Here is a 27564-nt window from a genome sequence, read left to right as displayed (position 1 = left end):
AATTATAGTTAGATTCAAAAATTGAGATATTTTAAAGCTAACTATGGAAACTAAGAAAAGTTGGAAAGAAATTTTTTGTGTTTACAATGTACTTAGGCAAATTAATTATTTTATAACAAATCTGAATACTATAAATTAAATAAAGGTATAAATAAATTCATAAAAATACTTGCACTTCAGATAGTGCTAAATAGCAATTTTACAAGTTGTTCTTTCCCTTTCTTTTTTTTTTTCTTTTCTGAATCTAGCCACATAATGATGCAGGCATATATAACAACAATAAAAAAAAAAAAAGCCCTACTCACTTTGTTTGCCCATCTCTTCTAATAATCTTTCCAATCCTCCTTTAAATTTATTCAAACTACCAATTTCCACAATGCCAAGTAGAAGTTTGTTCCAAAAATTAATTACTCTCTGACTGGAAGCAAATTTTCACAAATCTAACCTGCAACCACCCTATTCCAATTTAAATTTATGTCTTTTCATGTGTGTTGTCTAAGAAAGAGTAAGGATGCTATCAGCATTTAGTGGATTCAATCCATTTATGATTATGAGGTGCATTTGAAAAGTTGAGTCTGGTAACAGGTTACTTTTCAACATAGTCCACTTTGGAGTCAATACTCTTTTGTTACTGATGCTGCAATGTTTTGATTCCAGCTGTGAAAAAAAGTTTTCTCTTGGGCCTCCAGGAATGCATCCACTGCAGCAACGATGTCACTGTCAGTGGGAAAAATGGATGTCAGCAAAATATTTTTTTAAATTAGGAATTAGGAAACAGGTGAAAGTTTAATGGTGCTAGATTTGATGAACATGGGGATTGGTCCAAGATTTCAAAGCTGTACTCATGCAGTGCAGCTATGGCAATGATAGACTTGTGAGCAGGTGCGTTGTCTTGGTCGAACAAGATTCCTTTGCTGAGTTTTCTTCCGTGTTTGCCTTTGATGTTTTCATGCAAATGTCTCACAAGGTTGTTTGGCCTTTCTGAAGGTAATCTATTTGTAATGCTGCATCAGCATCCCAAACAACCTATGACATCATCTCTACAGTGGAAGGAATGGACTTGGCTTTCTTCGGGAGGAGGGAGAAGGGCTGCATTTTCACTGTTTGGACTGCTCCTTTGTCTTTGGCTGAAAGTGATAGACTCGTGTCTCATCCATGGTCATAAACCTTGCAAGGGAATTTGCTGGATCTTGTAAATGATGCAAATGTTACTTGACTGACTTGATAACATGTGTTTTTGGTCTGCTGTCACCAACAACTTTGGAACCCATAGTGATAACACCTTTTTTGTAGTGAGAACCTCCGTTATTATGTGGTACACATATGCCAGCAATGTACCAAACTGTCATTCGCTGATCACTCATCACCAGATCATACATACTGTCAACAGTATGTCTGGAGGTGAGTGATGGATGTCGCAGTCATCCACAGCATAAATCTTCCAGACTCTCCCTCCCTCATTTAAATTCTGCCTAATATCCAGACACTGCAATTTACTCCCTTTCTAAAATACAGTGGCAGAAAAAAAAAACTGCATTGCCTTAAAAAAGTAACATATGTAGTGAAACGTATAAGATATTGTGTCAGATAATGCTTCTATTGCATCAGACAGTAATTGCAAGGTATTGCATTAGCAGTTTCTATAAATATGGCATTGGAAGGGTATACACACTTATTAGTATCCTATTTTGTGGAGGTGTAAGCATGGCTCCATATGTTCAGTTGACACCAAGAAACAAAAGTGTAGTTGTTGTTGCTCTGTCCCAGGAAGGGTTTTCTACGCCATGCTATCGCTGATAAAAATAGGCTGCCACAAGTCAATAGCATCCCAGATGCTGAAATTAAAGTGTGAAACTGGCGATGTGACGAGAAGACCTGGATCAGGCCGTAATGATTTTTAAAAAAAATTTTTTTTCAAGCTTGCCTTATACAGGGTATTTCAAAATTACAGAGAACAATCTATGAAGCATATTCTACAGCTAAAAATAAGAAAAAAAAAAGTTCCTATACACATACATATCAAAAGTCTTTATGTCCAAGATATTAAACATAAAAAGAAACTGAAATAAATTCCTGAAAGAAAAATATCCGAAGCAGCTATTGAAAAGACCTTTATTTTGTTAAATGCAGCATTCAGCATGATAAATCCATGATTCTCTGGCATGTTTTATCATTTCAGGACTATTCTTAATGGTTTCAGCAGCTTCAAAAATGTGATTTTTAAGTTCATCTTGTATGGCAATACGTATATAATAAACCATGAATTTCACAAAACCACTCATAAAGTAATCAAAGGGTGAGATCAGGTGATCATGGTGGCAATTGTACAAAGTCACTCTGACCAATCCATCCGTATTTTATTCCTTATTTAAAAAGTTGCAAATATCAAGGGAAAAGTGAAGTGGGCTGATGCACTATTGTGCATATATGACATCCTCTGCTGCTTTTCAAGGGGTATATCTTCCAATAAATCCCACAAATTGTTCCACAGAAAATATAGGTATGGCATTTCTGAAAGGCTTGGTAGTAAAAAATAAGGACCAGCAAAGCCGTACCAAATAAAAGGCATGTTGAAAATTGTATGTGGACTTTCTTTGGCTCAGGTACGAGTGTTTTCAGAATTAAGAATTCCATTTCTTGTAAAATGTGATCCATCTGTAACCAACACATGGCTGAGAAGTTGAGGATCACATGCACTGTAAAATAAGTTGCTGAACAAAAGCTTCTATGTTTGTGTTTATATCTTTTGGCAACAATTCATATTATGAAATAGATACAACTGCTGTTCATGTGATGTCCTCCATGTGAAACTTACATGACCTGACAACCTTCAGGTAAATATGGTAGGGGATATTTGTTTTGCACAAAGTATGTGCTCTTCAACACCTCATAATGGTTTCAACATATATTTTTTATTTTTATTTTTTTAAATTGTCTCTCCACAGCAGCAAATGTTTTTATGATTTGGTATGCTTTGAATTGGAAATTTTTTGGCATATCTGAAAATGGCAGCTACAGAATTCTTATGAACCTCACTATAAATTAAAATCATATCAATTAACTTGGCAAAAGTATAAAGATAAATTGACACTATTAGTATGAACTGTGCCACACTGGTTATTCACAATTGAGTAATTGGCATGATTTATCCAGCAGGAAAACAATATTTGATATTTAGTACCAGTTTTACATGGTCATATTTTTATAAATGGAAACATAGAAATGTTTCCATTTATGCAGTTTTATAATTTATGATTAATATTTTTGAAATAAAGACTTTTAAGACATGTTTACATACATTTTTTTTTTTTTTTTTCTGTGCAACTCAGGAGAGCAACTTTTGTTCATGGAATTATAGTTTTATATAAAAAAATGAAGACTTTATATATACTTTAAATATTATTATTATTTTTTAATTTTGACTTGATTGCCCAACATCAGAGTGAAATTACAATCAAACAGAAAATCAGAATAATAAAGAAATATTATCAATACATTCTTATGAAGCAATAACATCTACTACATCTGTTTACCTATCCACTCGATTCAGTATCATCAACTTCTGGATCTGAACTGCAGACATTTCAATTTTGGTTTGCATTTGAAATGCTATTACTCCCAGAATATCTTGCCAACGTTGGCTGTTGCGGCGATAAACAAGAATTTTTGAGGTGAACATCATGCAAGAATCATTAGATAAATGCAAATCTATATTACCCTTCTCCCCCTTACTAGCAGAACCTTTAAGGTATCCTCAATAATACAGGCAAAAATCCTTGCACCACCTTTGTTCAAATGAATATCATCTCTACAAAAAAAATTCCTTTTACCTACAAGAGTAGTCCACACTGATAAAAATCCTCCCTCACCTGAGAACCTTGCAGATGTACTGGAAGATGTAATGACAATTCATACATTAATGGAGAAATTATTTGAAACAATATTCAAAACACATAAATGTATATACTCTTCAGAGACTACACATGAAAAATATACAGAGGGGTACATACCCTGGAAAAGAGTTAATTCTGAATCACTTAGTCGGAAAAGGACAGCAGACATATTTGCTTGCTGGCATTCTTCAAAATAAAATGTCACGTTACTTATTACTTACCTAAAAACTAAAATTCAACGAGCTTTACAAAAATAAACAATCAATTATGAAATATATGTAATTAAAAATTCATTACAGCAATACATACTTTGATTACAAGATCTAAGTAGCCTAAATCATCATCACTTGTTACTGGTGTATATGGACGTATTACTAGTTGACCATCAATCTGAGCACTCAGATAAATGTGTTGCCCTAATTAAAATAAATATAAAGGATTACTTGCTTTCCTTAAATTTCTTCTATAATGCTCTTTCACTATATCTAGTCATTCAAGTTATGGCTGCTTTGAAATTTATGTTAATTTCACAGTGTTGTTGTTTTTTTTTTCATTTTGGGTACCTATGTGATTCAATTACATCTGTCAATTCTTTTATAGGAAGTGCTCTAAATTCCACATAAATTTTAATTTTCTTCAGCAAATGTTATCCAACATGTTCATGGAATATGACTTTATACCAACTTAAACTGGCACTATAATTATATATATTAAGCATCTATCTTGAAATATATGCTTTTTTGGCATTAAAGATTTATAAACATGAAGCAGATGCATAAAGAATTCATCAAAAAAAACCCATTCTCTTCATTTCTCAACTTATGTGCTAGATGTATTCTTGGATTGTGTTGTGTTCTGTAAATTAAAAATGTGCAAATTAATAATTAAATTCTCATAAAAATAATGGAAAGGAGGCGGTTGCATGCAAGGGCCAAGCAGATACATGAGGTTAAATTTCCAAATGATAGACAATTATTCATCTAAAACAGCGTTTCCCAAACTGGGGTCCATAGACCAGTTCCACAGGGGGGTCCACAAAACGCATTCTCTGGAACTGGTCAAATTATTTGTTCTATGTATAGCAAATTGATGATAAATAAGATTATTATTATATTTATGTAAAAATAAGAATAAAGTAAAAATGAACAAAGTTTTATGTTTTAAACATAAAACTTTGAATTTTCTTTTCAGAAAATTCCCAGTGTTCTCACACACAGACAGAGAGAAAAACATGCATATATATATTATATGTAATATAAAATCATGAGTATTAAACATGGAGTTTCAGTTGATGGATAAAAATAAATAAGCTAGGTATGACAGATGCACCAAAATGCACAAAGCAGCAGTAAAGGATGCAAAAGTTTATATAAGTATTTAAGAATTGAAAAGTCTGATAAAGTTTGCATAGATGGAAGTGAAAAATACACTAAGTGCAAGTACTAGAAGAGTGAGGATAGCAGAAAAAAGAAGTAATGTAGGTTTGTAAAAGAAGAAAGAATGTGAATATCCTATAAGTTATGATGAATTAACAGAATTATAGGCTGAACTGCAAAGCAAAATGATTAATCAAATGATTAAACAAATAAAATAAAAGGTGGGTTAGCTGTCATCAGATATGGGTGGGCAAATTTAGTATATAAGTCGAATATAGGGATAGCAAAAATCTGATGCAAGCTGAAGTAAATATTGATACATGGTCAGGTATTTCATCAGGGGATTACACACCTGACCATGTATCAGGAACTGAATTTCTATACTTGTCCATAACAGTGGGAGAGGCAAAATAAAGCAAAAAGATCAAAATTAGCATATTCTCTTATAGTATGGACAAGGTAGTCCCCCAAAGCAGTGTAAATGATATAAAAAAATTAAGACAAAAATAAGGATAAAGCTAAAATAAAATATAAATAAGCATTTTCAGAGTAGGAAATAATATTTTTGAATTTAATATAGGTTTTAAGTAAATTTGGAAAAAAATTTTTTTTTTAGTGTTGGAATTTTGTAGAAATTAGATGAATTAAAATTAGAATTAAGAACAAGCACGTGGTATAGGGCAAGGTATTAAATTGAGGATGGGGAAGGGATAAAGTAATAATTAAATAAAGACGAAAGTAGTAATAGCATGAGGATAGTTGGAACGTTCCAACTATTCTCTTCTTCTTTATATTCCCCCCCCCCCCTTCTTTTGTATTGTATAGTTTTATTTGTTAAATTCATTTTCACTCTACTGGTTTGCCATGCTACTGGCATATATTTTATTTTAACTTTACCTTTTAGTTAAGTTTATCACATGCAACATGTAGCAGTTTGTGCATTTCTGCTGCCACTGATGTTTTCTTTACTATCTTTATTTTATTTTACTTTTGCTGTTTATTCTTCGATTTAATTTGGATTATATATATACAGGGTGTCTCAAAAATATTGGTACAAACGTTTAGGGGAGGTAGGTAACATCTAAAGGAATGTGAATCACATAGGAATCCATAACCGGAAACGTCACCGTAAGTCGGTACACGGCGCTGTTCATCAGTTCGCAAGAAGGAAACTTTCTGGTTTACTCATTCAAGCAGCAGTCGCCGCACGAAGGGTATGCATCGATATACGAACTGTGAGTTGGCAGACATGCACTTAGTGTATGGATTAACAGAGGGCAATGGACGAGCCATTCAACGAATTTATAGAGAACGCTTCCCAGACAGACATGTACCGGACCACCGTTTGTTTGCGCATGTGCATCAAAATCTGTGCGATTATGGGTCATTTAGAGGTAACAGGAGTAGTGCGGGCAGACCACGTTCGACACGAACTCCTGCCATGGAAGAAAGTGTGTTGAATGCCGTCCAGAATAATCCTACTACCAGCACACATGCCGTTACCTCTGCCTTAGGAGTGTCTCGTTGCAGTGTACAGCGTGTCTGGCATGACGATTATTTATGCCCCTTTCATCTCCAAAGGGTTCAGTTACTGCTCCCCCAAGATCATCCTGCACGTGTGGCTTTTGTGCAGTGGTTTCTCCAAGAAAGTGTTCAAGACTTGAATTTTCCAGCCTATGTTTTGTTCACGGATGAGGCTTATTTCACTCAGGAAGGCTTATTCAATCAGCACAATGCTCATGTGTGGGCTCACGGCAATCCACACAGTGTGCGCTCCCATGTGGCACAACATCGCTTCGCAATAAATGTGTGGGCAGGTATGGTCAGTGACTGCTTAGTCGGCCCATACCTGTTACCATCCCGCATGAACTCCGCTAAATATCGGATCTTTCTTGAACAAGTTCTACCAGGGTTACTTGACGATGTTCCAGCAAATGTGAGACGCAACATTTGGTTTCAACATGATGGGGCGCCTGCCCACTATGGAAGGTGTGTTCGTGATCATTTGAACAGGCGTTTTGGGCGTCGATGGATTGGCCATGGTGGACCCGTTACCTGGCCCCCACACTCACCTCATTTATCGGCCTTGATTTCTTTCTGTGGGGGCCCTCAAATCTATCGTGTACGAATCGCCTGTGGAGACGGAAATGGATCTCGTGGCGAGACTCGTCTGCGCTGCTGCTACTGTCAAAGAAACTCCAGGTGTGTTCGACCGTGTCCGCCAATCCATGCTGCGTCAGTGTCACGCATGCATCACGTCTCATGGTGGAACCTTCGAGCATCTGTTGTAACATCATGAAATGCCTCCATCTCGTACTCCATTGTTAATATTATGTCAAATAAATGTTTGCCACTAATTACTGTCTTCTGTCATTTCTGCTTCTTGTGCCTCTGCTACTACTTTCCCGTGACATTTCCAGTTATGGGTTCCTATGCGATTCACATTCCTTTAGATGTTACCTACCTCCCCTAAACGTTTGTACCAATATTTTTGAGACACCCTGTATTTATATATATATATATATTTTTTTTCTCTCTGTTTAGCAGTAAAAAAATTAACACTTACCAACTGGCAAGCCCAAAATGTGCTCTGAAGTAGGGAGAGCAAAGCGAAATCTCCTAGTGTCATGACTCAACTCCTATAAAATATTAAAAAGATATATATAAAACAACAATGGTGAGCAAGTTTTTTCTGCTGCGAGAATTAAGAAAATTGCATTATTTATGCAGCGTAAATCCAGTTGGCCACAAAACAAAAAAATTATACGAGTGCTCCCTCTTTTTTTAAAATGTGCAAATTTTAAAAAATTCTGGATTGTAAAGTGTCAGATTTTACAGAGTTTACTATAGTTCAAAAAAAAAAAAAAAATAAATAAATAAATAAATAATAATAAATAAATAAAATAAACTGCTTCCCTGTTGTGAAGGACATTATGCTACTGTTCATAATGAATTACTGTGAAATTTGAATTATTATCAAGTTTACAAGGTATTATAATTCGTAAGTTAAACTCCTACACAAAAAGAACTAAACAGTTGGTAGCACTTCTGTATTCCATGTTGAATCCTGTCATCAGACTAAAGAATATTAAGAATATTTTATAATTAAAAATTAATTTCTGAATATAAGCATTAGTAAAAGGAACCCAAAACAGTGACTGGAAATTTCTTTCCTCATCTCTCTTTTATATATACGGTGTGACTAAAATGTTGTGGGCAAAGGCCAGAATATGTGCATGTCTATAGAGCTTGAAACCGTTTAATCCGGTATGTCACACCCCTTAGCCCATCTTCATACAGTGTATCAATATAGTGCAATCAGTTATTGAGTGTAGATGTGTTCTTCTGTCTTTGGCACATTTATGGTGCAAAAAATGGATGAAAAAATTGGGAAATCAGCTATGGAAAATACCAAAATGTTAAAAAGAAGCTCCTGGGACCATGCTTTTGGCAAAACTATCATTTTTGTTAGTGGTATGCTCGATTCAAAGATGGCTGGGTATTTGTCTAAGATGGATTTCACATTGGACATCCATTCACTTTTTGAGGTGGTGACTTGCATTCTCTCACTTTGTGTTGTTGTCAGTATCACACAAAGTGAGAGATATGCATAGTGAATGCTAAATTAACAAAGTTAATGATTGTTGGCTACCTCCCTTCTTGTCAATTAGCACATCTATCAAATTAATTTCCAGAATTATAACCAAGGATCAGAAGGGACAATGCAATGCAATGAAGTGTGTCAGGAACTGCTGAAGTGCATTGAAAATAATCCTAATTTCACAAATTATATAATATGAAAATTATATTATATGATAAATAATATGAAAATTACTAAATGATATTTATTATGTGTGTGCTTGAATGAATGTAGTGATTCTGAAACCAAAGTGCAATCTTCACAATGGGAGAGTCATGGTTCACCCACGATAAAAAAAAAAAAGCATGATGGAGTTACTCAAATATTAAAACAATGTTTTTCCTTTTCTTTGGGCATTATTCATTATGAATTAACTACTCTACAACAGTGAATTGGCAACCCTGCAAATGTATTGAAGTAACTGCAAGAAAAAGTGAGGAAATGGCCTGAATTTTGGTGTGAAAAGACCTGGACTCCATATCAAGATAATATACTGGCATTCCAACCAAATTTTTGACTAAATGTCAGGTTCTTTTGCTTCTGCAGCCCCTTATTTGTCAGATCCTTATGATTTCTATTCATTCCCAAATATGAACCTGCCAATTGATGGGAAAGATGTAACAACATCGAAGTGATCCAAGAAAATGTGCTGAATGTTCTGCAGACCCTGAAAAAAAAAAAAGAGAAGACTTCAAGGAATGCTTCCACAAGTGAAAATTCATTGGAATCATTGTGTTAAGGCCTAAGACTACTTTGAAGGCAGCCTGCAAGTACCCTGTGTTGTTATTTACAGCCTTGGTATGAACTTTTAAATCACAAGTTGTGTATATATATATATATATATATATATATATATATATATATATATATATATATATATATATAGGTATGTCTGCCAGGGGCAAAGGTTGATGACGTTGTAGAGCGAATATCATCTTTTAAGGGCATAAAAGGTGATATAGTTGTACACGTTGGCACTAATAATATTAAGAGTAGGAGACCGGCAGAATTACTTAATAAGTACAGGTCACTGTTGAACAAAAGCCGAGAATTAGGGTTGAATTTGAAAGTGTCTACAATTCTGCCCAGACACGATGGAAGGGAGTATATGATGAGAGCCTTGTCGATCAATTCGGCCCTAGAAAGATTGTGCAAGGCTCAAGGGACAGAATTTTTTTCAGCCTGGACTGTACTTGTTAACAGGAGAGATTGCTTCTACAGGGATGGGATACACTTAAATAGAAAGGGTGCAAGAATATTTGCTGATGCTATCGAGGCAGTGTTAGGTGGGTCGGAAAACTGCTAGCTTGGGGGGAGACAAAGACCAATAGATTGACAGTAGCCACTGGCAGAGGTGAAAGATTCTTGCACTGCTTCTATTGGAATGAGCAGAAGCCTGAAAAACAAGATGCATGGATTTCAGAGACTGCTGGGAGCCATTGCGGTACAAGTAAACACATAGGTTGTGTTAGGGTAGCTAAGAATAGAAACAGGTGCAGGTATACTTGCGTGTACACCAATGCTAGGAGTTTAGTAAATAAATTTGATGAATTTGAGGTATTGCTCAAAACATCGAAGGCAGATATTGTTGGGATATCAGAGATGTGGTGTCACACAGATATAAGGGATACAGAACTGCAATTTGGGGAGTACAACGTCTACAGAAAGGATAGACAGGATAGGAAGGGAGGAGGGGTTATGCTATTAGTTAAGAAACACATAAAAACCAAGGAAGTGAAACCAGTCGACATCGCTGGACAGTGCGGTGTGGAGTCAGTTTGGTGTGACATAAACATTGGGAGATCAAAATTGAGAGTAGGAGTGTGCTATAGGCCTAATGACTCTGATGAGTATAATAAGGAACTGTACACGGAAATAGAGTGGGCCAGTAAATCAGAGTGTCTTATAATGGGAGATTTTAATTTCCCAGATATTGACTGGAATTTGGGGGCTGGTTACTCACACACTAGCAGGACTTTTGTGGATTTATTGGATGATTGTTTTCTACATCAGCATGTTCGGGAGGCAACTAGAGGGAGTAATACTCTTGATTTGATTATCAGCAGTGATTCTTCATGCATTAAGAATCTGCAGATAAATGAACCACTAGGTGGCAGTGATCACAGTGTGCCGAAGTGGGATTTACTCAAAGAGGTAACTACCATTAGGGGTAAAGGGAAGGGTTTTTGCTTTCGTAAAGGTGACTACGATGGTCTGAGACAGTATTTAAATTCTATACGGTGGGACCAACTGATGATGATGTTACCAACAGCAAATTCAAAATGGGAAGCATTCAAAGAACTTCTCTTGGAAGCTACTAGGCTTTACATACCAACTAAGAAATATTGTTCAAGGTTTAGGCCAAAATGGATGTCAGATGAACTAATGAGGCATATGGCAGAGAAGAAAAATGCATGGGATACATACAAATTAACACATGACACAGAAGCCTATGATAGATACAAGTTGATATGCAACCAAGTTACAAAGGAGGTTAGGCAGGCGAAGGCAGATTACGAGAAATCCTTGGTAAGGGATGCAAAGAAAAACAGCAAAGAGTTCTTTACTTATGTAAACTCTAGAAGGAAGGGGATGAATCAGATTGGTCCACTTGATATTGATGGGTCAAGTGTTGATGATCCTGCTCAGGTAGCTAACAAACTAAATGAATATTTTGCATCGACATTCACACATGAGGAGTTATTCAGCGAGGGGAATGCCAGAGGTGTATTCAACTCTAGCAGTAAGCTACAGAATCTTGAAATAACTGGGAGTAAAGTGGAGGAGAAACTGTTGAAGATAAACACAAGAAAGGCACCCGGGGTGGATGGGATCTATCCAGTTATATTAAAGGAGGCAGCAAAGGAAGTAAGCAAACCCTTAGCCATAATTATGAGAGCTTCCTTGGACTCAGGGGAGGTACCCATAGACTGGAAATGTGAAAATGTGACCCCAATTCACAAAGGAGGATCAAAGGCTGACACAAGTAATTATAGACCTGTGAGCTTAACTTCTGTTCCAGGAAAATTAATGGAGGCACTGGTTAAAGAAGCACTGCAGGATCATTTAGACAAGACTTCAGTTATAGCTCAGACACAGCATGGTTTTGTTAAGAGGAGGTCTTGCCTGACCAACTTGATTGGATACTATGATGCAGTCACAAAAGAACTGGATGCAGGGAATAACTTTGATATTATATACTTGGATCTTAGAAAGGCTTTTGATACTGTTGCACATGGAAGACTGCTACACAAATTGGAGCAGTGTAACATTGGAGGCAAATTGCTGCTATGGATAAAGGGGTGGTTGAGGGGGAGAAGACAGAGATTGGTAATCAATGGACACTGCTCATCGTGGACTAATGTTATTAGTGGAGTCCCTCAGGGCTCAGTGTTGGGTCCATTATTGTTTTCTGTATTTATAAATGATATTGATGATGGTATATCAAACTTAATGTCCAAGTTTGCAGATGATACAAAGGTTGGCAGGGTTGTCAAGGACACTACTGACACTATGCTGCTGCAACAGGATCTGGAAAGGTTGAGCAGATGGGCTGAGAGGTGGCAAATGAAGTTTAACATTGACAAATGTAAAGTACTACACATGGGAAACAGCAACCCCAGAGCAACGTATCAACTCTGTGGTACTACACTGACAGTGGTAGAGAATGAAAGGGACTTGGGGGTGGTTGTGCAGGCAGATATGAAGTTCTCTGAGCAGTGCAGACGGGCTGCAAGAGTAGCTCATGGAGTATTGTCAATGATATACAGGAATTTTTCCAGCAGGGATAAGGAGGTGATTATTCCATTGTATAAGGCGATGGTCAGGCCACACCTAGAGTACTGTATACAGGTCTGGAGGCCTCATTTCAAGAAGGATGTAGAGCTGCTGGAATGAGTACAGAGAAGGGCAACAAGATTAGTGAATGGAACAAAGGGGTGCTCTTACGAAGAAAGGCTTAAGTTTTGCAAATTACAGTGTCTGGAGACTAGGCACCAGCGAGGTGATCTGATAGAGGTGTATAAAGCCTTGAATGGTTTAAGCATGCTCAATGCTGATGGGATTCTTCCTCTAGCTCAGAAAAATCACCTGAGAGTGCATAAATTCAAATTGAGGAAAGGCAGATGTAGGGTAGACGTGCGGAAATTTGCCTTTAGCCAGCGGGTGGTTGGTTGGTGGAACAGACTTCCATCCCTTGTGGTGGAGGTTGATAGCCTAAATAAGTTTAAGGCTCAGCTGGACAGGTATTTTGAACGAACAGAGGGGTGAAGTGGAAGTGGGTTTTTTTTTTTTTTTTTTTTTTTGGCTGATGCTGCATAAGCTTGCTTTCTTGCATCAAATGCCTCTACTAATGCTAATATATATATATATATATCTTTTTTTTTTAATAGATAAATAATATGAAAATTACTAAATGAAGTTTATTATGTGTGTGCTTGCATACAGAAAATATGTGCATCCACATATAAATATGTATATCTACTCTCACATGTACATAATAACAAACACTGGATAAGTGTAGATTCCAGTAGTGAGCTACTGAAAGCTCACTATGGCAATAACTTTTTCTGAAATTCATCATTAATCCTTAGTCACTGACCATGTGGGGGTTCCACTGGCTATCCCAATCTTTTTGCAATTCTCTGAAGACCCCCACATTTAAACTAACATTGTGTAATTTTTGGTTCATTAATAATCCAATTCTTAGGCCTGATGACAGGATTCACAACATGAAATAAATGCTCCCAAGTATTAAGCAGTTCTATTATGTGGAATTAACCTATACTGAACACAAATACACTGTACACAATAACATTCAATTGATAACAATTCAAATGGCTTAATTAGTGTTATACACATTAAATTAATTCAAATTGTGCTTCATTCTATTGTAAAAACTCATTACGAAACTAACCTCTTTTTCTATTAGCCGAACAGCATATTTGACTTCTGGATCTTGCAACAATTTTGGAGGTCCTCTCTTTTTTTTCTTTGAAAGGAAATATCCAACTAACACTACAGTAGCAATCGCTGCTCCAATTCCTATAACAACTGGCACAGCCTATAAAATATAAAAAATTGTACCTTACATAATTTAATATCACCCGAGATAATGATATATTAACAGATATATTAAAATTTTTTATTCTTTTCCAATAAAATGTTATTGAAATAGTGTGAAGCATGTTTCTGACACATTTCAAATTGCGACTGGAAATGATATTGGCACAGCCCAATTTTTTTTTTTTTTTTTTTTTTACACTCACAGCCTTATGGTTTTGTTCTTGTGGACAATTTTTTAAAACAAAGATAAGAGGGATGGAGCATTATGACACAATGGAAGAGAATTAATTTGGTATGCAAACAAGGTTCATTTCTGCAATGCAGCACTCATTTTGACAGAAAAGCCCCATCAGAACACATCTGTTCTTCACTGGAAAGTTTAATGATGTTATTTGTTTTTTTTTTTTTTTTAATTTTTTTTTATTTATTTATTTTTTTTATAGGAGCATTAGCAACTAAGGCCATATTGTTCCGGGAATATGCAGTGGTCATTCCCTGACCTTTCCGCATCCTCCGTATTTGGTGGTGACGGGCTCGAACCCCGGTCTAATCAAGAAGTGTGTGTCACGCACTGCTGCTCCTTCCCACCTGGCTACGGAGGTGCCCTGAAAGTTTAATGAAAAAGGGAGTACAGTCAGTGCTTGTATAACACAATAGTTGTGTTCCTAGAAACCCTTGTGCAATGCAGAACCTTGCAATATAAATAACAGGCATTATGGGAAAAACAGGGTTAGGTGCCGACCACCCAAGGTTGAACACAAATTTGTAACAGTACGAACAATGCATACCCAGGTCTCTCAAAATCAGTTTGTTATATGGAAATTTTCTTTGTTATATGGAAACTATTTTCAGTGTAATGACCAAGGGGAAATCAAAAAAGTTCGCTACATAGAAAATTTCACTATATGGAAGTTTGTTAAAGAGAGGTCCGACTGTATTGCTAATGCTTTTGTTTCCAACGTAAGCAAACTTGTTCTTTGTCTGATCTTCTATCCAAACAGATAGCAGATGTTCCATCTCTTCCAATTCTTTGTATCTTGATCTAATGGATTTTGTTACACTGTTATTTGTTCTTGCTATGAAAGTTGCTTACTTTGAGTTGTTCCTGTTATGAAAGTTACTTTTATTTTCTCTGCATTCTTTCTAATTGTTCTCAGCGTTTCCTCATTTAGGCCTGTAGCACACACAATATCATGTTCTTTAATTTCGCTCAAAGCATTTCACAATTTCGTATCTATCTATCGATATTGCTTTTCTTTTGCTTTCTGAATCTGTAGTATTTTCACCAGGACGTTTCCTCTTCACAATTTTTTCAAGTATTTTACTCATTTTTAGAGAATAACACACAATTACAGTATAAAAAGAACAAAAATGAGGTGGCAAGCTTGATATACATAAACAAAGCAGCATGTGTGTAGCAACTGAATAAACAATGCAGTAAAGGCAGAAACACGCTATTATCATCTCATGCTAGCTCACATTTTACTAAAGCATATTTCTGGAGGTCACTACCATAAAACGATAAAAACAATTTGCCATTTCCAGTTTATTGGGCGTTTCTGCTAGTGGAATCTGTTATAAACAGGTAGTAAACTCTATCTGCATTTGTGATAATACCAATAGCTGGCATTCTGTGGGTTTTTGCATTATTATGGTGAAATGTGTTTCCCCTTCACTGAAATTTTCAATCATATAAAAAAACGAATAAATTTTCAGAATCTTCTCTTCATTCCTATTGTGTTGCACATTCAGTTTGGGTGATTCCCGCATTCGACTGCCATTTCTCGTAAACACAAAGGCGAACTGTGCATAAGTGAATTAGGGTCGTATTATATTCGATATCATTCCCCCATTTATAAATCACGTATGATCGAATTCGTAGCATAAACCCATGTTATATGAGGACTGACTGTATGTATTTGGACCATATTTTTTTTTGAGGCCAATATGACCAACTCTTAATGCTACCACTACATGTTTGAATAATTTTTCTATCAGGAATGAAGAGGAGATCACTGTGTTAGAAAACATATGGTTTCAGCAAAATGATACATGCGACACACGGCAAGAAAATGTATGCAATTTCTGCACCAGTAATTTGGAAAAGACTCATCTGTCTACCAGAGAAGAGTCTGCTTGTGGGGATTTCTGAAGAGAGAGTTTTATAAGTCGATCCTTGTATAACAAACATCAACAGCACTGTTAATCAAGATACACTGTTAGCAGTAATGAACAATGGACTGGTACAGTATTAAGGGCTCCAGTGTCATTGATACTGTATCAGTGGTTTATGCCTGAAGTTGTAATTTTTTTGAAATAAGCACTAGCTTTGTAACCATGTGCTCTGCACAGCATTTACACTGATCAGTAATGTTCTACTTCAGTAATAAATGGATAGTAATAAATAGATATAAATGCATAATCTTGTATAAAACTTCAGTGCTTTATGCCAGATCCCGTATATACATTCACTAACACATTTCATAGGAGCAAAAATCTATGAAATTTATTCCAAAAAACTTCAACTTGTACCCTCATTGGAGAATATATCAACTCTTCTCATTGACTGCACATTATGTTTTGGTATAATTGCAGTCACTCATCAGTACTTGCATTTTCTCTATTAACAATATTATCCCTTTAGATGCATTTCAGTCTCCAAGTCTGAATTTTCATAATAGTATGAGGTTAGTCCAAAATCAGACTCAGTCTCAGTAATAACAGTAATGTGACAAACATTCACCAGCATATCTTCCTAAAGAGTATTTTTGAATTAACAAATATTGATAAGTACCTCAAGCAACATCACATTAGACTATATTCACATAACTATTTTCCATGGGAAAAATTTGCACACCATGGAAAAAATCCCCTAGCATTGCAAGCTTTTCAGAATAGGTGTTTTACTTTTTTTTTTATGAAACCCCCAAACACGAGAGGTATTAGAACCTATAGTACTTAGCACCGTGCTTGGGTTGGAGGTTGAGAAGATGAGAGAAGATATTTGTTCACATTAGACTTGAACTTCTGTAGACTGTAATTTTCAGGAAATATGTATGAAGGAAGGTTGTTCCAGGAAACGAAAGTTGAATGAATAAATGAGGAAGATGAAAAGTTGGTTTGTGAGTTTGAAGTTGGACAGTAAATGGCTGTTGGCGGCATGTGTTCGGACTGTTTTGAAAGAGAGAGAGAGAGAGAGAGAGCGGGAATTATAGAAGCCAATTCAGAAGAACAGTGCCCATGGAAGTATCTGCAGAAACAGTACATCTATGAGACAGCGAGTGGAGATGAGTCATTAATTAACCTAACTTCCGTCTTCTGAATGGAATCTAGAAGCCCAAGAGAGAGGTTTTGGGGGCACTGCCCCAGATGTGGGAACAATATTCCATGGTAGGGTGGATTTGCGATTTGTACAGAGTGAACAGCTGTTTGGAAGAAAAGTAACGCTGAGAGCAAAAGAGAAAACCAAGTTTTTTAGATTCATCTCAATGCTTGTTTAAAAGTCATGCCCTCTTACACCAATCTTTTAAACTATTGTAAGTCTAAAAATGGCTACTATTATTTGTAAACAGTTGATGGATGGGAACATATCTCTAGATATGCTGCCATCTATCAACTATAGACATATAGTGTTTCAAGAAAATAAGTACATATACAGATAATTTGTTGATAACGCATTGACAGAACCTTGAAAATGAATAAATACATGCATACTTGGCAAAGGGCTAAACAAAGGTTCTCCTGATCCATCCTTGAAGCAGTTCATATGTGAGTAAAAATATATGTAAAAAATTTTTTAAATATACTTGTAATAAGCAATTACATTAAATGTTCAAATTTGAGCATACAAGAGCTATCTGCATATCTGTAGCTGAACTGTTTTCATAAAATAATTTATCTATTTTTCAGAGAATAAGCAAATGTGAAGGAAAGGCGAGTGCTCTCTTTCAATGAGATATTAAAGAAACAAAAAGCACAAATAAATTACCACAATCTCATACAGACTATAATAAATTATTAACTGATACACAATCACAATGTATTTAAATTAATCTAAATTTCTTACCTTTTGGATCTTAGCCATTTTTTCTACCTCAACATATATCCAAGTCCATAAAATTTTCTTCTCAATTCAGAACAAGTGAGACTACCAAAAGTAACTGTAATAATTATACAAAATATTTCCAAAAACACACATTCCAATCAATTTAAATCAACTTAACTCAGAAACTATACTATAATAGAAGTAAAATCCAGTTCAATGATCTAATAAAGTAAAGATTTAAAATTATTAAGACATTTTACATGCCTTTTTGACCCCTTATTCCCTTTCCTTCCAATGGCTAAGCATGGTATTTTTCATTATATTAAAACTGAATAAAGATACGAGCTCCAAGACAAAAACTCTCCACAAATTTTACACAACACAGCATTTTCTTTAATGCCTGTCAGAAATAGTACTGTCACCAGGCGGAAGTACATCTGATTTCTTTACATCAAAACATTGAATTTAAGAATTTGATTTATGTCAAATATGCCCAAACAGTAGCCCACAGGCTGAATGAAACCTATTCCTTCAAATGCAGTCTGTAGGCCCTTAAGCATTATATGCTCTTAAGTTAAACTGGTGTGTCACATTTACTTTTGAAAATATCAGTTTTTAGTAATATTTAACTTTTCTGTATTGCTTTCTTATAATGTTCATGTATCTTCCTCAATATTTAAATATTATTACAGACACATAATAATAATGTTATTAGTGCAATAACTTGGTTTGAATTTTCATATTTAATTAACAAATGTAAGAAATTTAGTAAATATAAACATTGATCAAAAAATTACAATCCTACTTTTATCCTACTTTGAAAAATGCATAATTAATGGTAAGAAACTGTCCTTGGTCTATGACTTTCAGCAATTTGTCTATTTTGACTTTCAAAAAAAAAAAAAAAAAAAAAAAAAAGAGGTTGGACACCAGTGATTCATGTGATTATGCTGACATTCAGTGACTTTGGTCTTCTGATGAATATATGAGATTATACAATGCAGTGAATTCTCTAAAATTCAGCACCCTCAGGGATTGAGAGTGCCAGGTTTTAAAAAGGAATACGTAGTGGTTGAGCAGATTTGGAGAAGCACATTTCAGTGAATATTAAACACTAATAGCTGAACTTATTTACATTTGTAAACATTTATAATAATGTAAATGATAGTACCACCGATTAATGTAAATGATAGTTTCAATTTGTTAAATATAAAATTAAAAAAAAAAAAAAAAAATACAATAAACAAAGACACAGCAACTGCTGTCATGTACTGGAAAGCCAATTTTAAACGTATTCCTGGTATAGTATCATTGAAAGAATAGGTTAGGTCTGCTCGAGGACCCATTTTGGCTTCGTAAAATAACCATGTATCCTCACATATTAGCTCACTTAAATATGGAGTGTCCGAATGATAGGTATCCAAAATTAAAAATTTATATCTCAGAACTGATTTACTATATGTTTACAATCTACCTTTTTCAGATTGACACAAAAAATAAATGAATAATAAACTGTTACTATTTGAGTATACAATCGATCATACCTTATAGGCTACTAGTGTGAAGAATGGTATTATATTTTCGTTTCTTTTAAAGTTGTGAGTGATTTTAGACAACTGAATTCTCATGTCAGATGCAACATCCAGTCTGTAACAATATTTAGATTTTGTTCAAAAATATAGGTAAAATTCAAAGTAGCCATTTCCATTCGAAGAACAGCATTTTCTACAGCAGAACGTAAAATGTCAACTGGAATAGCCAGCACATGATGTCTAATGCTGTTCTTCAGATCTGCCAGAGTTTGACATCCTTCCTGATACACCTGGTTCTTCAAAAAACTCCACAACCAGAAGTTGCATGGGACGAGATCTGGTGATCGAGGTGGCCAAGATGTCTGGAAACAACGGCTGATGACCCATTTGTCTGAAAAGTGTTGCCTTAGCAATCTTTGGACACAATGGTGGATGTGGGGTGGTGCACCATCTTGCACGAATATGGTATCCTGAAGGCACCCACGTTGTTGCAGCTCTGGTATTGCGAAATTTGCCAACATTTCATAATATCGCTGTCCAGTGACAGAACATATGCGGAGCCCAGTCGGTGTTACTTGTTCAAAAAAATATGGCCCAATCATGAATGTGGCTGTAAATCCACACCACAGTGTCACTTTTGGAGAATGCAACGGAACCTCTTGGATAACTTGAGGGTTTTCTGTTGCCCAAATGTGACAGCTGTGTGTATTCACTTGTCCATTTAAGCAGAAGTGGGCTTCATTACTCCAAAGGATGTTCCATGGCCAAGTGATATCCACTGTCATTCGAGCCAGAAACTGATGTGCGTATGTGAAACAAATATCTGCATCACCATGCTTTAGCTGCTGTAGCATGTGGATCTTGTAAGGATAGTACTGCAACACCTGACACATTACTAGCCTTACAGTGGAATACAGCATGTCCACTTCACGAGAAACAGCTGGCCCACTTGTGCTACCACATGGAGATTGACTTGATAAATCCACGACAACCATAGCCACATCTTCAACATGAGAGGAGTCCACTCGTTTTTGACCTCTACCTGATTGAACACCAAGATGTCCTGTCGCTTAAAATTTCACAATCATTTTGCGGACAGCACAAACAGTCATAGGTCCACACCTTATGCGCTTCTGACGCCAGAATTCTCTGATAGCTGCATTGATGCTTTTTGGACAGTACAGCATCACTAATAGCACCTTTTCCTACAATGTTGTTGCATTACTGCTGTAGGGCAGGCAAACATCTACAGTATGATTTTGAAGAGACTGCTTTGCTTTTATACAGTACAGTGGAGCTGAGTAGTGGCATTGTGGCAATAATTTACGATTATGTAAATAACGTAAGTTATTTGCATAATCGTAACTAAGATAGTTACCCAACATACAGTGACACAGCACCATACAAGAAACAGCTGGCAAATTTTGTAACTAATTTTTTTTTCCAATAAATGACAAGCACATTCTTTATTGTACCTGTTGTCCAAATTTCTCTTCAGTACAACCCTTAGAACTCGCTCTAGAGCCCTCTACATAGGAATACTTTAATTTTAACAACCATGTAGTTTTTTACTTATATCAATTACAATATCAATAAAAACTTATTTATTTTATTTTTCCAACCCATATGGTATAAAATGTCATAACACAATTTTAATATTGTCATTTCCTAACCATCAATGATTGCCAAGTTCTGTTTTTAGTACCATTATAACTTGTCATGCAACTGACATGACAAGTTATAATTAGCGGCATGTTAATAAATCGTAAAGTGCAGGATTTGTGTGTAATTGTGCAGTCAAATATAAAGTTTGCTGAGCAGTGCAGAAGGGCTGCCAGGGCAGGTCATAGAGTCTTATCAATGATATATAGGAATTTTGCTAGCAGGGACAGGGAGGTGATTATCCCGTCATACAAGCCAATGGTCAGGCTACACCTAGAGTACTATGTACATGTCTGGAGACTTCATTTTAGGAAGGATGTAGAGTTGCTAGAATGAGTACAAAGAAGGGCAACAAGATTGGTGAGGGGAACAAAGGGGTGATCTTACCAAGAAAGGCTTAAGTTCTGCAAATTGCAGCACCTGGAGAGTAGGCACCTGCGAGATGATCTGATTGAAGCGTATAAGGCCTTGAATGGGTTGAGCAGGCTGTATGCTGATGGGATTCTTTCTCTTGATTAGATTAAGAATCTGAGGGGGCACAGATTCAAATCGAGGAAAGACAGTTGTAGAATAGATGTGAAGAAATTTGCCTTTAGCCAGTGGGTAGTTGATTGGTGGAACAGACTTCCATCTTTTTTTTTGTGGAAGTTGATAGCCTAAATAAATTTAAGGCTGAGCTGGACAGGCATTTGGAACGAATGGATGGGTGAAATTGGAGGTTTTTTTTTTTTTGGCTGATGCTGCATAAGCTTGCTTTCTTGCATCGTATGCCTCTACTAATGCTAATTTCACATAACTTTGGGTCGAAAGCTTTCAAAGCTTTTATTTGCTATTGCTTGGATTGTGCTGTTTGAATTTTCTATACCTTGAGGCTCTCCTAAGGCCAACAACATAGATCCATAGCTAGAGATTGGTAGTCATTTCTGTGACAATTTAATAGCAGTGTACCAGACTTTTAGTGTTGGACCATGGACTATACGGATCAAATTTTTAATTGTAATATAAAGAAGTTCGATTATGAGTGAACTTCACTTTCACTCAACATAGACTTAATATCACCTTATCATATATATATGATATATATATGAAGAGAGTCATTTAAAGAAAGAAAGAGAGAGAGAGAGAGAGAGAGAGAGAGAGAGAGAGAGAGAGAGATCATTAATTAACCTTACCACTTATGAGTGGTGGAATTTAGGAGTTTAAGAGAGTTTCTAGGGGGCACCTCCTCATATGTAGGAATATTATTCCGTGATAGTGAATTTCCAACTTCTACATAGTCAGTATTTGTTTACAGATAATTTAACACCAAGAGCAAAAGAAATACTAGTTTTTTCATTGCAGAGGCAGCAGTATTTACAATATGCTTAGAAATAGTCAGGGAATCCTCAGTAAAGATATTTAATCTTGCCTAGAAATTTGAATGTTGTTACTAGAACTCTAGCATTGGAGTAGCAGACTTTTTTTGCTAAAAATAAGAGATTTGGGTTTTAGAAGGATTAAAGTTAACTAAGTTTTCTTTTCCCTACTGCAGATTAGCATTTAATGCACTGGTAATATTTAAGAAGTTGTAGCTGCACTTAGAGAGCAGGAGTTACTAAAGTGGAAAGTTAGTGTGCTATAATCAACAAAATCACAAGATTTCAAGTCATTAGGAGGTCATTAATATACAAGAGGAAAAGAGTGGATAAAAAGAACCCAGAGAAATGTCGACATTACTTGAGAAGTTAGAAGACAGAGAGCCAGCCACCATCATGCACTATGCAGTTTGAGAGAAACTGTGCTTTTTTTTTTTCAGTTATAAAAGTCAGAAGGCAGACTGTGAGATGGAATTTTGCTTAAAACCATTTGAAGTTTAATATTGGTATGTAATACTAGAAGTTTTAATAAAAGCTATTATATGCTCAATATTTCCTATAATTTTTTTTACAAACTATAATAAATAATACAGGGATTACCTTGGTCCCTTTATAGGAATGCTTCTTTTCCAGTCCTCCTAGTCGATCACGTAAGAATTCAATTACAATAATAAAATTAAAAAATTCATTGTTTTAATGTGTTCCATACCGACAGCTCCTCTGTGATTCAATAAATTGGAATCACCGTTGAGGCCCCAACCCTACGTCTAAAATACTAACTGCGACACAACTATCAACACAGGGAAACATTATGCCAGCATTAACAAATAAGTTAAAACAAATATGAATACGTGAAGACAGATATTTTCCTCCTTAAGTTGAACAAATATATTGATGCCTCGTGTTCACAGGACGGAATAGAAATAAAAATGCGCCAATGTGTGTTTGTATTTAAAAGAAATTTAGTTCTCATTACACATGCATTTATAGGACCAATCATCTGATATCAAAAAGGTCTATGAATGTTAATTACATTTTTGCAGTTTCATTTCAAGGGTTTCAGCAATAAGTAACTTACTATAATTATGTTGGACATTAATTATTTTAGCTTCATTAAAAAGGAAAGAATGTTCTTCATTTACAGCATGAAATGCCAACTCTGAGGCATTTATTCTCAACACACGTACCGAAGCTTCATGTTTCATGCGAAAATCTAACACTCCTCACGTGGATCTGATATAAGTTGAATTACAATCTTTACAAGAAATGCTATAAACAAGATCATGTGTTTGTTGAAAGGAAGAATTAGTCATACGTTTCCTTAGTAATGTATACAATTTATTCGTGGGTTTCATATCCGTGCCCTTACATAAATAATTCAGTTTGTTATACCAGTTTTCAACACATGGGATTGTAATAAAATTTTTTTTTTTTCAATATTTGTTTTCTGATTATTATTGGTTATCTTTACTTGGGCAATCAGTTTAACTTTGTTGATAGAGTTAATTGGGTAACCTCTATTGAGGAATCTTTTTGTTAGTTCCTTAATTTCTAATTGTAGTGCATTCAACGTGGTTGAATATTTAAAAACATTTAAGAACTAATTAAGCACGACCGATTTTTTGTATGTATATGGGTGATAGTTATTATAATGTAGTAGCATGCCCATACTGGTTGGTTTCCTGTAGATACTAAAATTCAGTTTTTTCTCCACCCTCTGTAATGTAAAATTAAGAAAATTAATAATAGATTTAGTTTCTTCCCTCTAGATTTCTAATGTAAATTTTAATCTAGTATGAATGTTATTAAGAACTTGTAAAATAGAATTTATAGTACAGGTAACCCTCGTATAACATGGTAGTTTGGTTCCTACAAAATCTCATGTAATGTAACGGGACTAAGAACCAGTACAAAAAGGGGGGTTACATTCCAAAAGCTAAAAAAAAAATACACCATTTTTCTTTTATAACTATCGGAAACTTAATTTTTAGAGTAGTAATAATTCTTTAATATTTAATATTTATTATTTAATTTATAATTTAATATTATAATATTTAATATTTTTATAATAGTAGTAACTTAAATAGTAATGTCTTACTATGTATTACTTAAATAGTAATACAGAAGCTTCATGTTGTTTCATGTGAAAATCTAATACTCCCCGAGTGGATCCGATAAAAGTCGAATCACAATCTTTACAAGAAATGCTATAAATAAGATCATGTGTTTGTTGAAAGAAAGAATTGGTCATACGTTTCCTTAATAATATATACAATTTATTTGTGGGTTTAGCTATCATTTTCATTAGTATTAGCGGACTAATTTCAGAACTATATCTGGATAAAATAGAGAATAATATAGCTGAATCCATTTATACCACAAATCTCATATTACGGCAGATATTTGGATGAAGTTCTTGTCATAACAAATCATACTACAGGCAACCCCTATATAACACGGTACTTCTACAACACAGTTTTGCTCTAACACGATTGACAAATTGCAGAAATCCTCACACAACACGGTACTTATACAACATGGTTTCGGTCTAACGTGGTTTAAGAATTACAGAGAATCTCGCATAACACGATATTTTTGAGCTTTTGTGTTGGGAAAACCCTGCTATTATGTTAGATGTAATTTTCAATGTTTCCATTCCTTTTTGTGAATCCCTGCTGCTGGCTCACTAGTTTGCCTTCACTATATTTTTCTAAAGCACATTTTTGGAGGTCACTACCATACAACAATTAGAAGTTTCCAGCTTATTGGTCTTTTCTGTTAGCGTAATCAATTATAAACGGGTAGTAAACTATCTTCTTGCATTTGCTATAGTACCGACAGCTGGAATTCTGTGGGTTTTCACGTTATTGTGGTGAAATGTGTTTCCCTTTCCATGAAATATTCAATCATAAAAAACAAATAAAATTTCAGAAACTCATTACTCCGTATCTCACTTGCAATTTGCGTGTGCCCTGTTCTTTGTTATTACTGTAATTGCATATCATTTTTACTGTTTTAAATTTTACAACAAAAAAAAAGTCAGTGAATAGAAATATCAATTAGTTAGTACAGTATGTACATATTACAGTACGTATTAATTAAACTGTACATAGGCATAAATTTATTTTTATTTTGCTAACTGGAAAATATTCTTTCAATTTTCACATAACATTTAACTTTCTTAATTGGTAAGGTAATAAAGTTAAATTTATGCTTTATATCTTTAAAGTGGGGGTTCACTGTATTTTGTTGGGAAATCCCTGGGTTAGGTTATGTGCTATTGAACTTGTGCTTATTTGAGACCATAAATTGTGACTTCAAAGCGTGCAGTTTGTGACTTTTAAAGACAGCAGAAGGTACACGAAATCTAGATACTGCAGAAGAGATTGTGCTTAGCAGCGATGAAGAGGAATAAAATTAAATGAACATACATTATCTGACATATAAGTATCATGGTTTGTAAGGTAAGACATTACTATTTAAGTTACTACTATTATAAAAATATTAAATATTAAAAGTTAAAGAATTAAGTTATTACTACTCTAAAAATTAAGTTTCCAATAGTTTTAGTAAACTAATAAGAGGTGTTTACCTCAATATCGTACGTGGAACACTTCCGTATGATACCCTCCAGAAATTAAAACGGAAAAAACGAAAAAAAAATCGCAACTTACCGGTACATAAAAGTAAAATATAAATAATTAAAGAAAAATATAAATAATCAATTTAACACAATTCAAAAACAATTAAAATTCAAATTAACGCAATTAAAAGAATCTAACGAAAATATTCAAAACGATTTTCCTTCCTTAAGGAAGGAAAATAATTGCGTTAATTTGAATTTTAATTGTTTTTGAATTGTGTTAAATTGATTATTTATATTTTTCTTTAATTATTTATATTTTACTTTTATGTACCGGTAAGTTGCGATTTTTTTTTCGTTTTTTCCGTTTTAATTTCTGGAGGGTATCATACGGAAGTGTTCCACGTACGATATTGAGGTAAACACCTCTTATTAGTTTACTAATATTATTATCAACGTAGAACATATTGAGTATTACATCTCTGATTCATACTATCTAGTTTCCAATAGTTATAAAAAAAAAAAAAAGTATTTTTGTTAGCTTTTGGAATGTAACCCCCCCTCTTTGTACCGGTTTTTAGTCCCGTATAACACTGTTTCGCATTACACGAGATTTTGTAGGAACCAAACTACTGTGTTATACGAGGGTTACCTGTACTATAAATTCTATTTTACGAGTTCTTAATAACATTCATATTAGATTAAAATTTACATCAGAAATCGAGAGGGAAGAAACAATCTATTAATTTTCTTAATTTTACATTACAGAGGGTGGAGGAAAAACTAAATTTTAGTATCTACAGGAAACCGACTAATATGGGCATGCTACTACATTATAATAGCTATCACCCATATATATATATACAAAAAATCAGTCATGCTTAATCAGTTCTTAAATGCTTTTAAATATTTAACCATGTTGAATGCACTACAATTAGAAATTAAGGAACTAACAAAAAGATTCCTCAATAGAGGTTACCCAATTAACTCTATCAACAAAGTTAAACTGATTGCCCAAGTAAAGATAACCAATAATAATCAGAAAACAAATATTGAAAAAAAGTATTTTATTACAAAATTCATATGTTGAAAACTGGTATAACAAACTGAATTATGTTTGTTTGTTTGTTGTTTGGTTTTTAGGAGCATTAGCAACTAAGGCCATATTGCTCCAGGATATGTGGTGGTCATGCCCTGACCTTTCCACATCCTCCGTATTTGGTGGTGACGGGCTCAAACCCCGGTCGAATCAAGAAGCGTGTGCTACACACTGCTGCTTCTTCCCACCTGGCTACGGAGGTGCCCACCGAGTTATTTATGTAAGGGCACGGATATGAAAGAGATAGCTAAACCCACAAATAAACTGTATACATTAGACTAAGATGCATTTAGAGCTAAAGCCTCAAGCTGCGAG

General features: G+C 34.9%; 1 protein-coding gene across 2 annotated transcripts in view; it reads right to left on the bottom strand.

Moving 5' to 3' along the window:
- LOC150079847 (NADH-cytochrome b5 reductase 3-like) overlaps window positions 1-27564 on the bottom strand; it is a 57083-nt gene that overhangs the window by 20148 nt on the left and 9371 nt on the right. For both annotated transcript variants that reach the window (XM_090383877.1, XM_090383878.1), the window contains exons 2-5: window positions 18040-18133; window positions 13825-13971; window positions 7836-7908; window positions 4203-4309 (exon numbers count right to left, since the gene is read on the bottom strand). In XM_090383877.1, the coding sequence (XP_090240003.1) occupies window positions 4203-4309; window positions 7836-7908; window positions 13825-13971; window positions 18040-18057 (345 nt within the window). In that variant the 5' untranslated portion in view covers window positions 18058-18133. The remainder of the gene's footprint in view (window positions 1-4202; window positions 4310-7835; window positions 7909-13824; window positions 13972-18039; window positions 18134-27564) is intronic.

The sequence above is a fragment of the Mastigoproctus giganteus genome, chromosome 10, assembly GCF_048544385.1.
Source record: "Mastigoproctus giganteus isolate SK-2022 chromosome 10, ASM4854438v1, whole genome shotgun sequence".
Classification (NCBI taxonomy): Eukaryota; Metazoa; Arthropoda; class Arachnida; order Uropygi; family Thelyphonidae; genus Mastigoproctus; species Mastigoproctus giganteus.
Note: the sequence above shows the minus strand (reverse complement) of the source record. Positions and strands in the feature narration are given on the sequence as shown.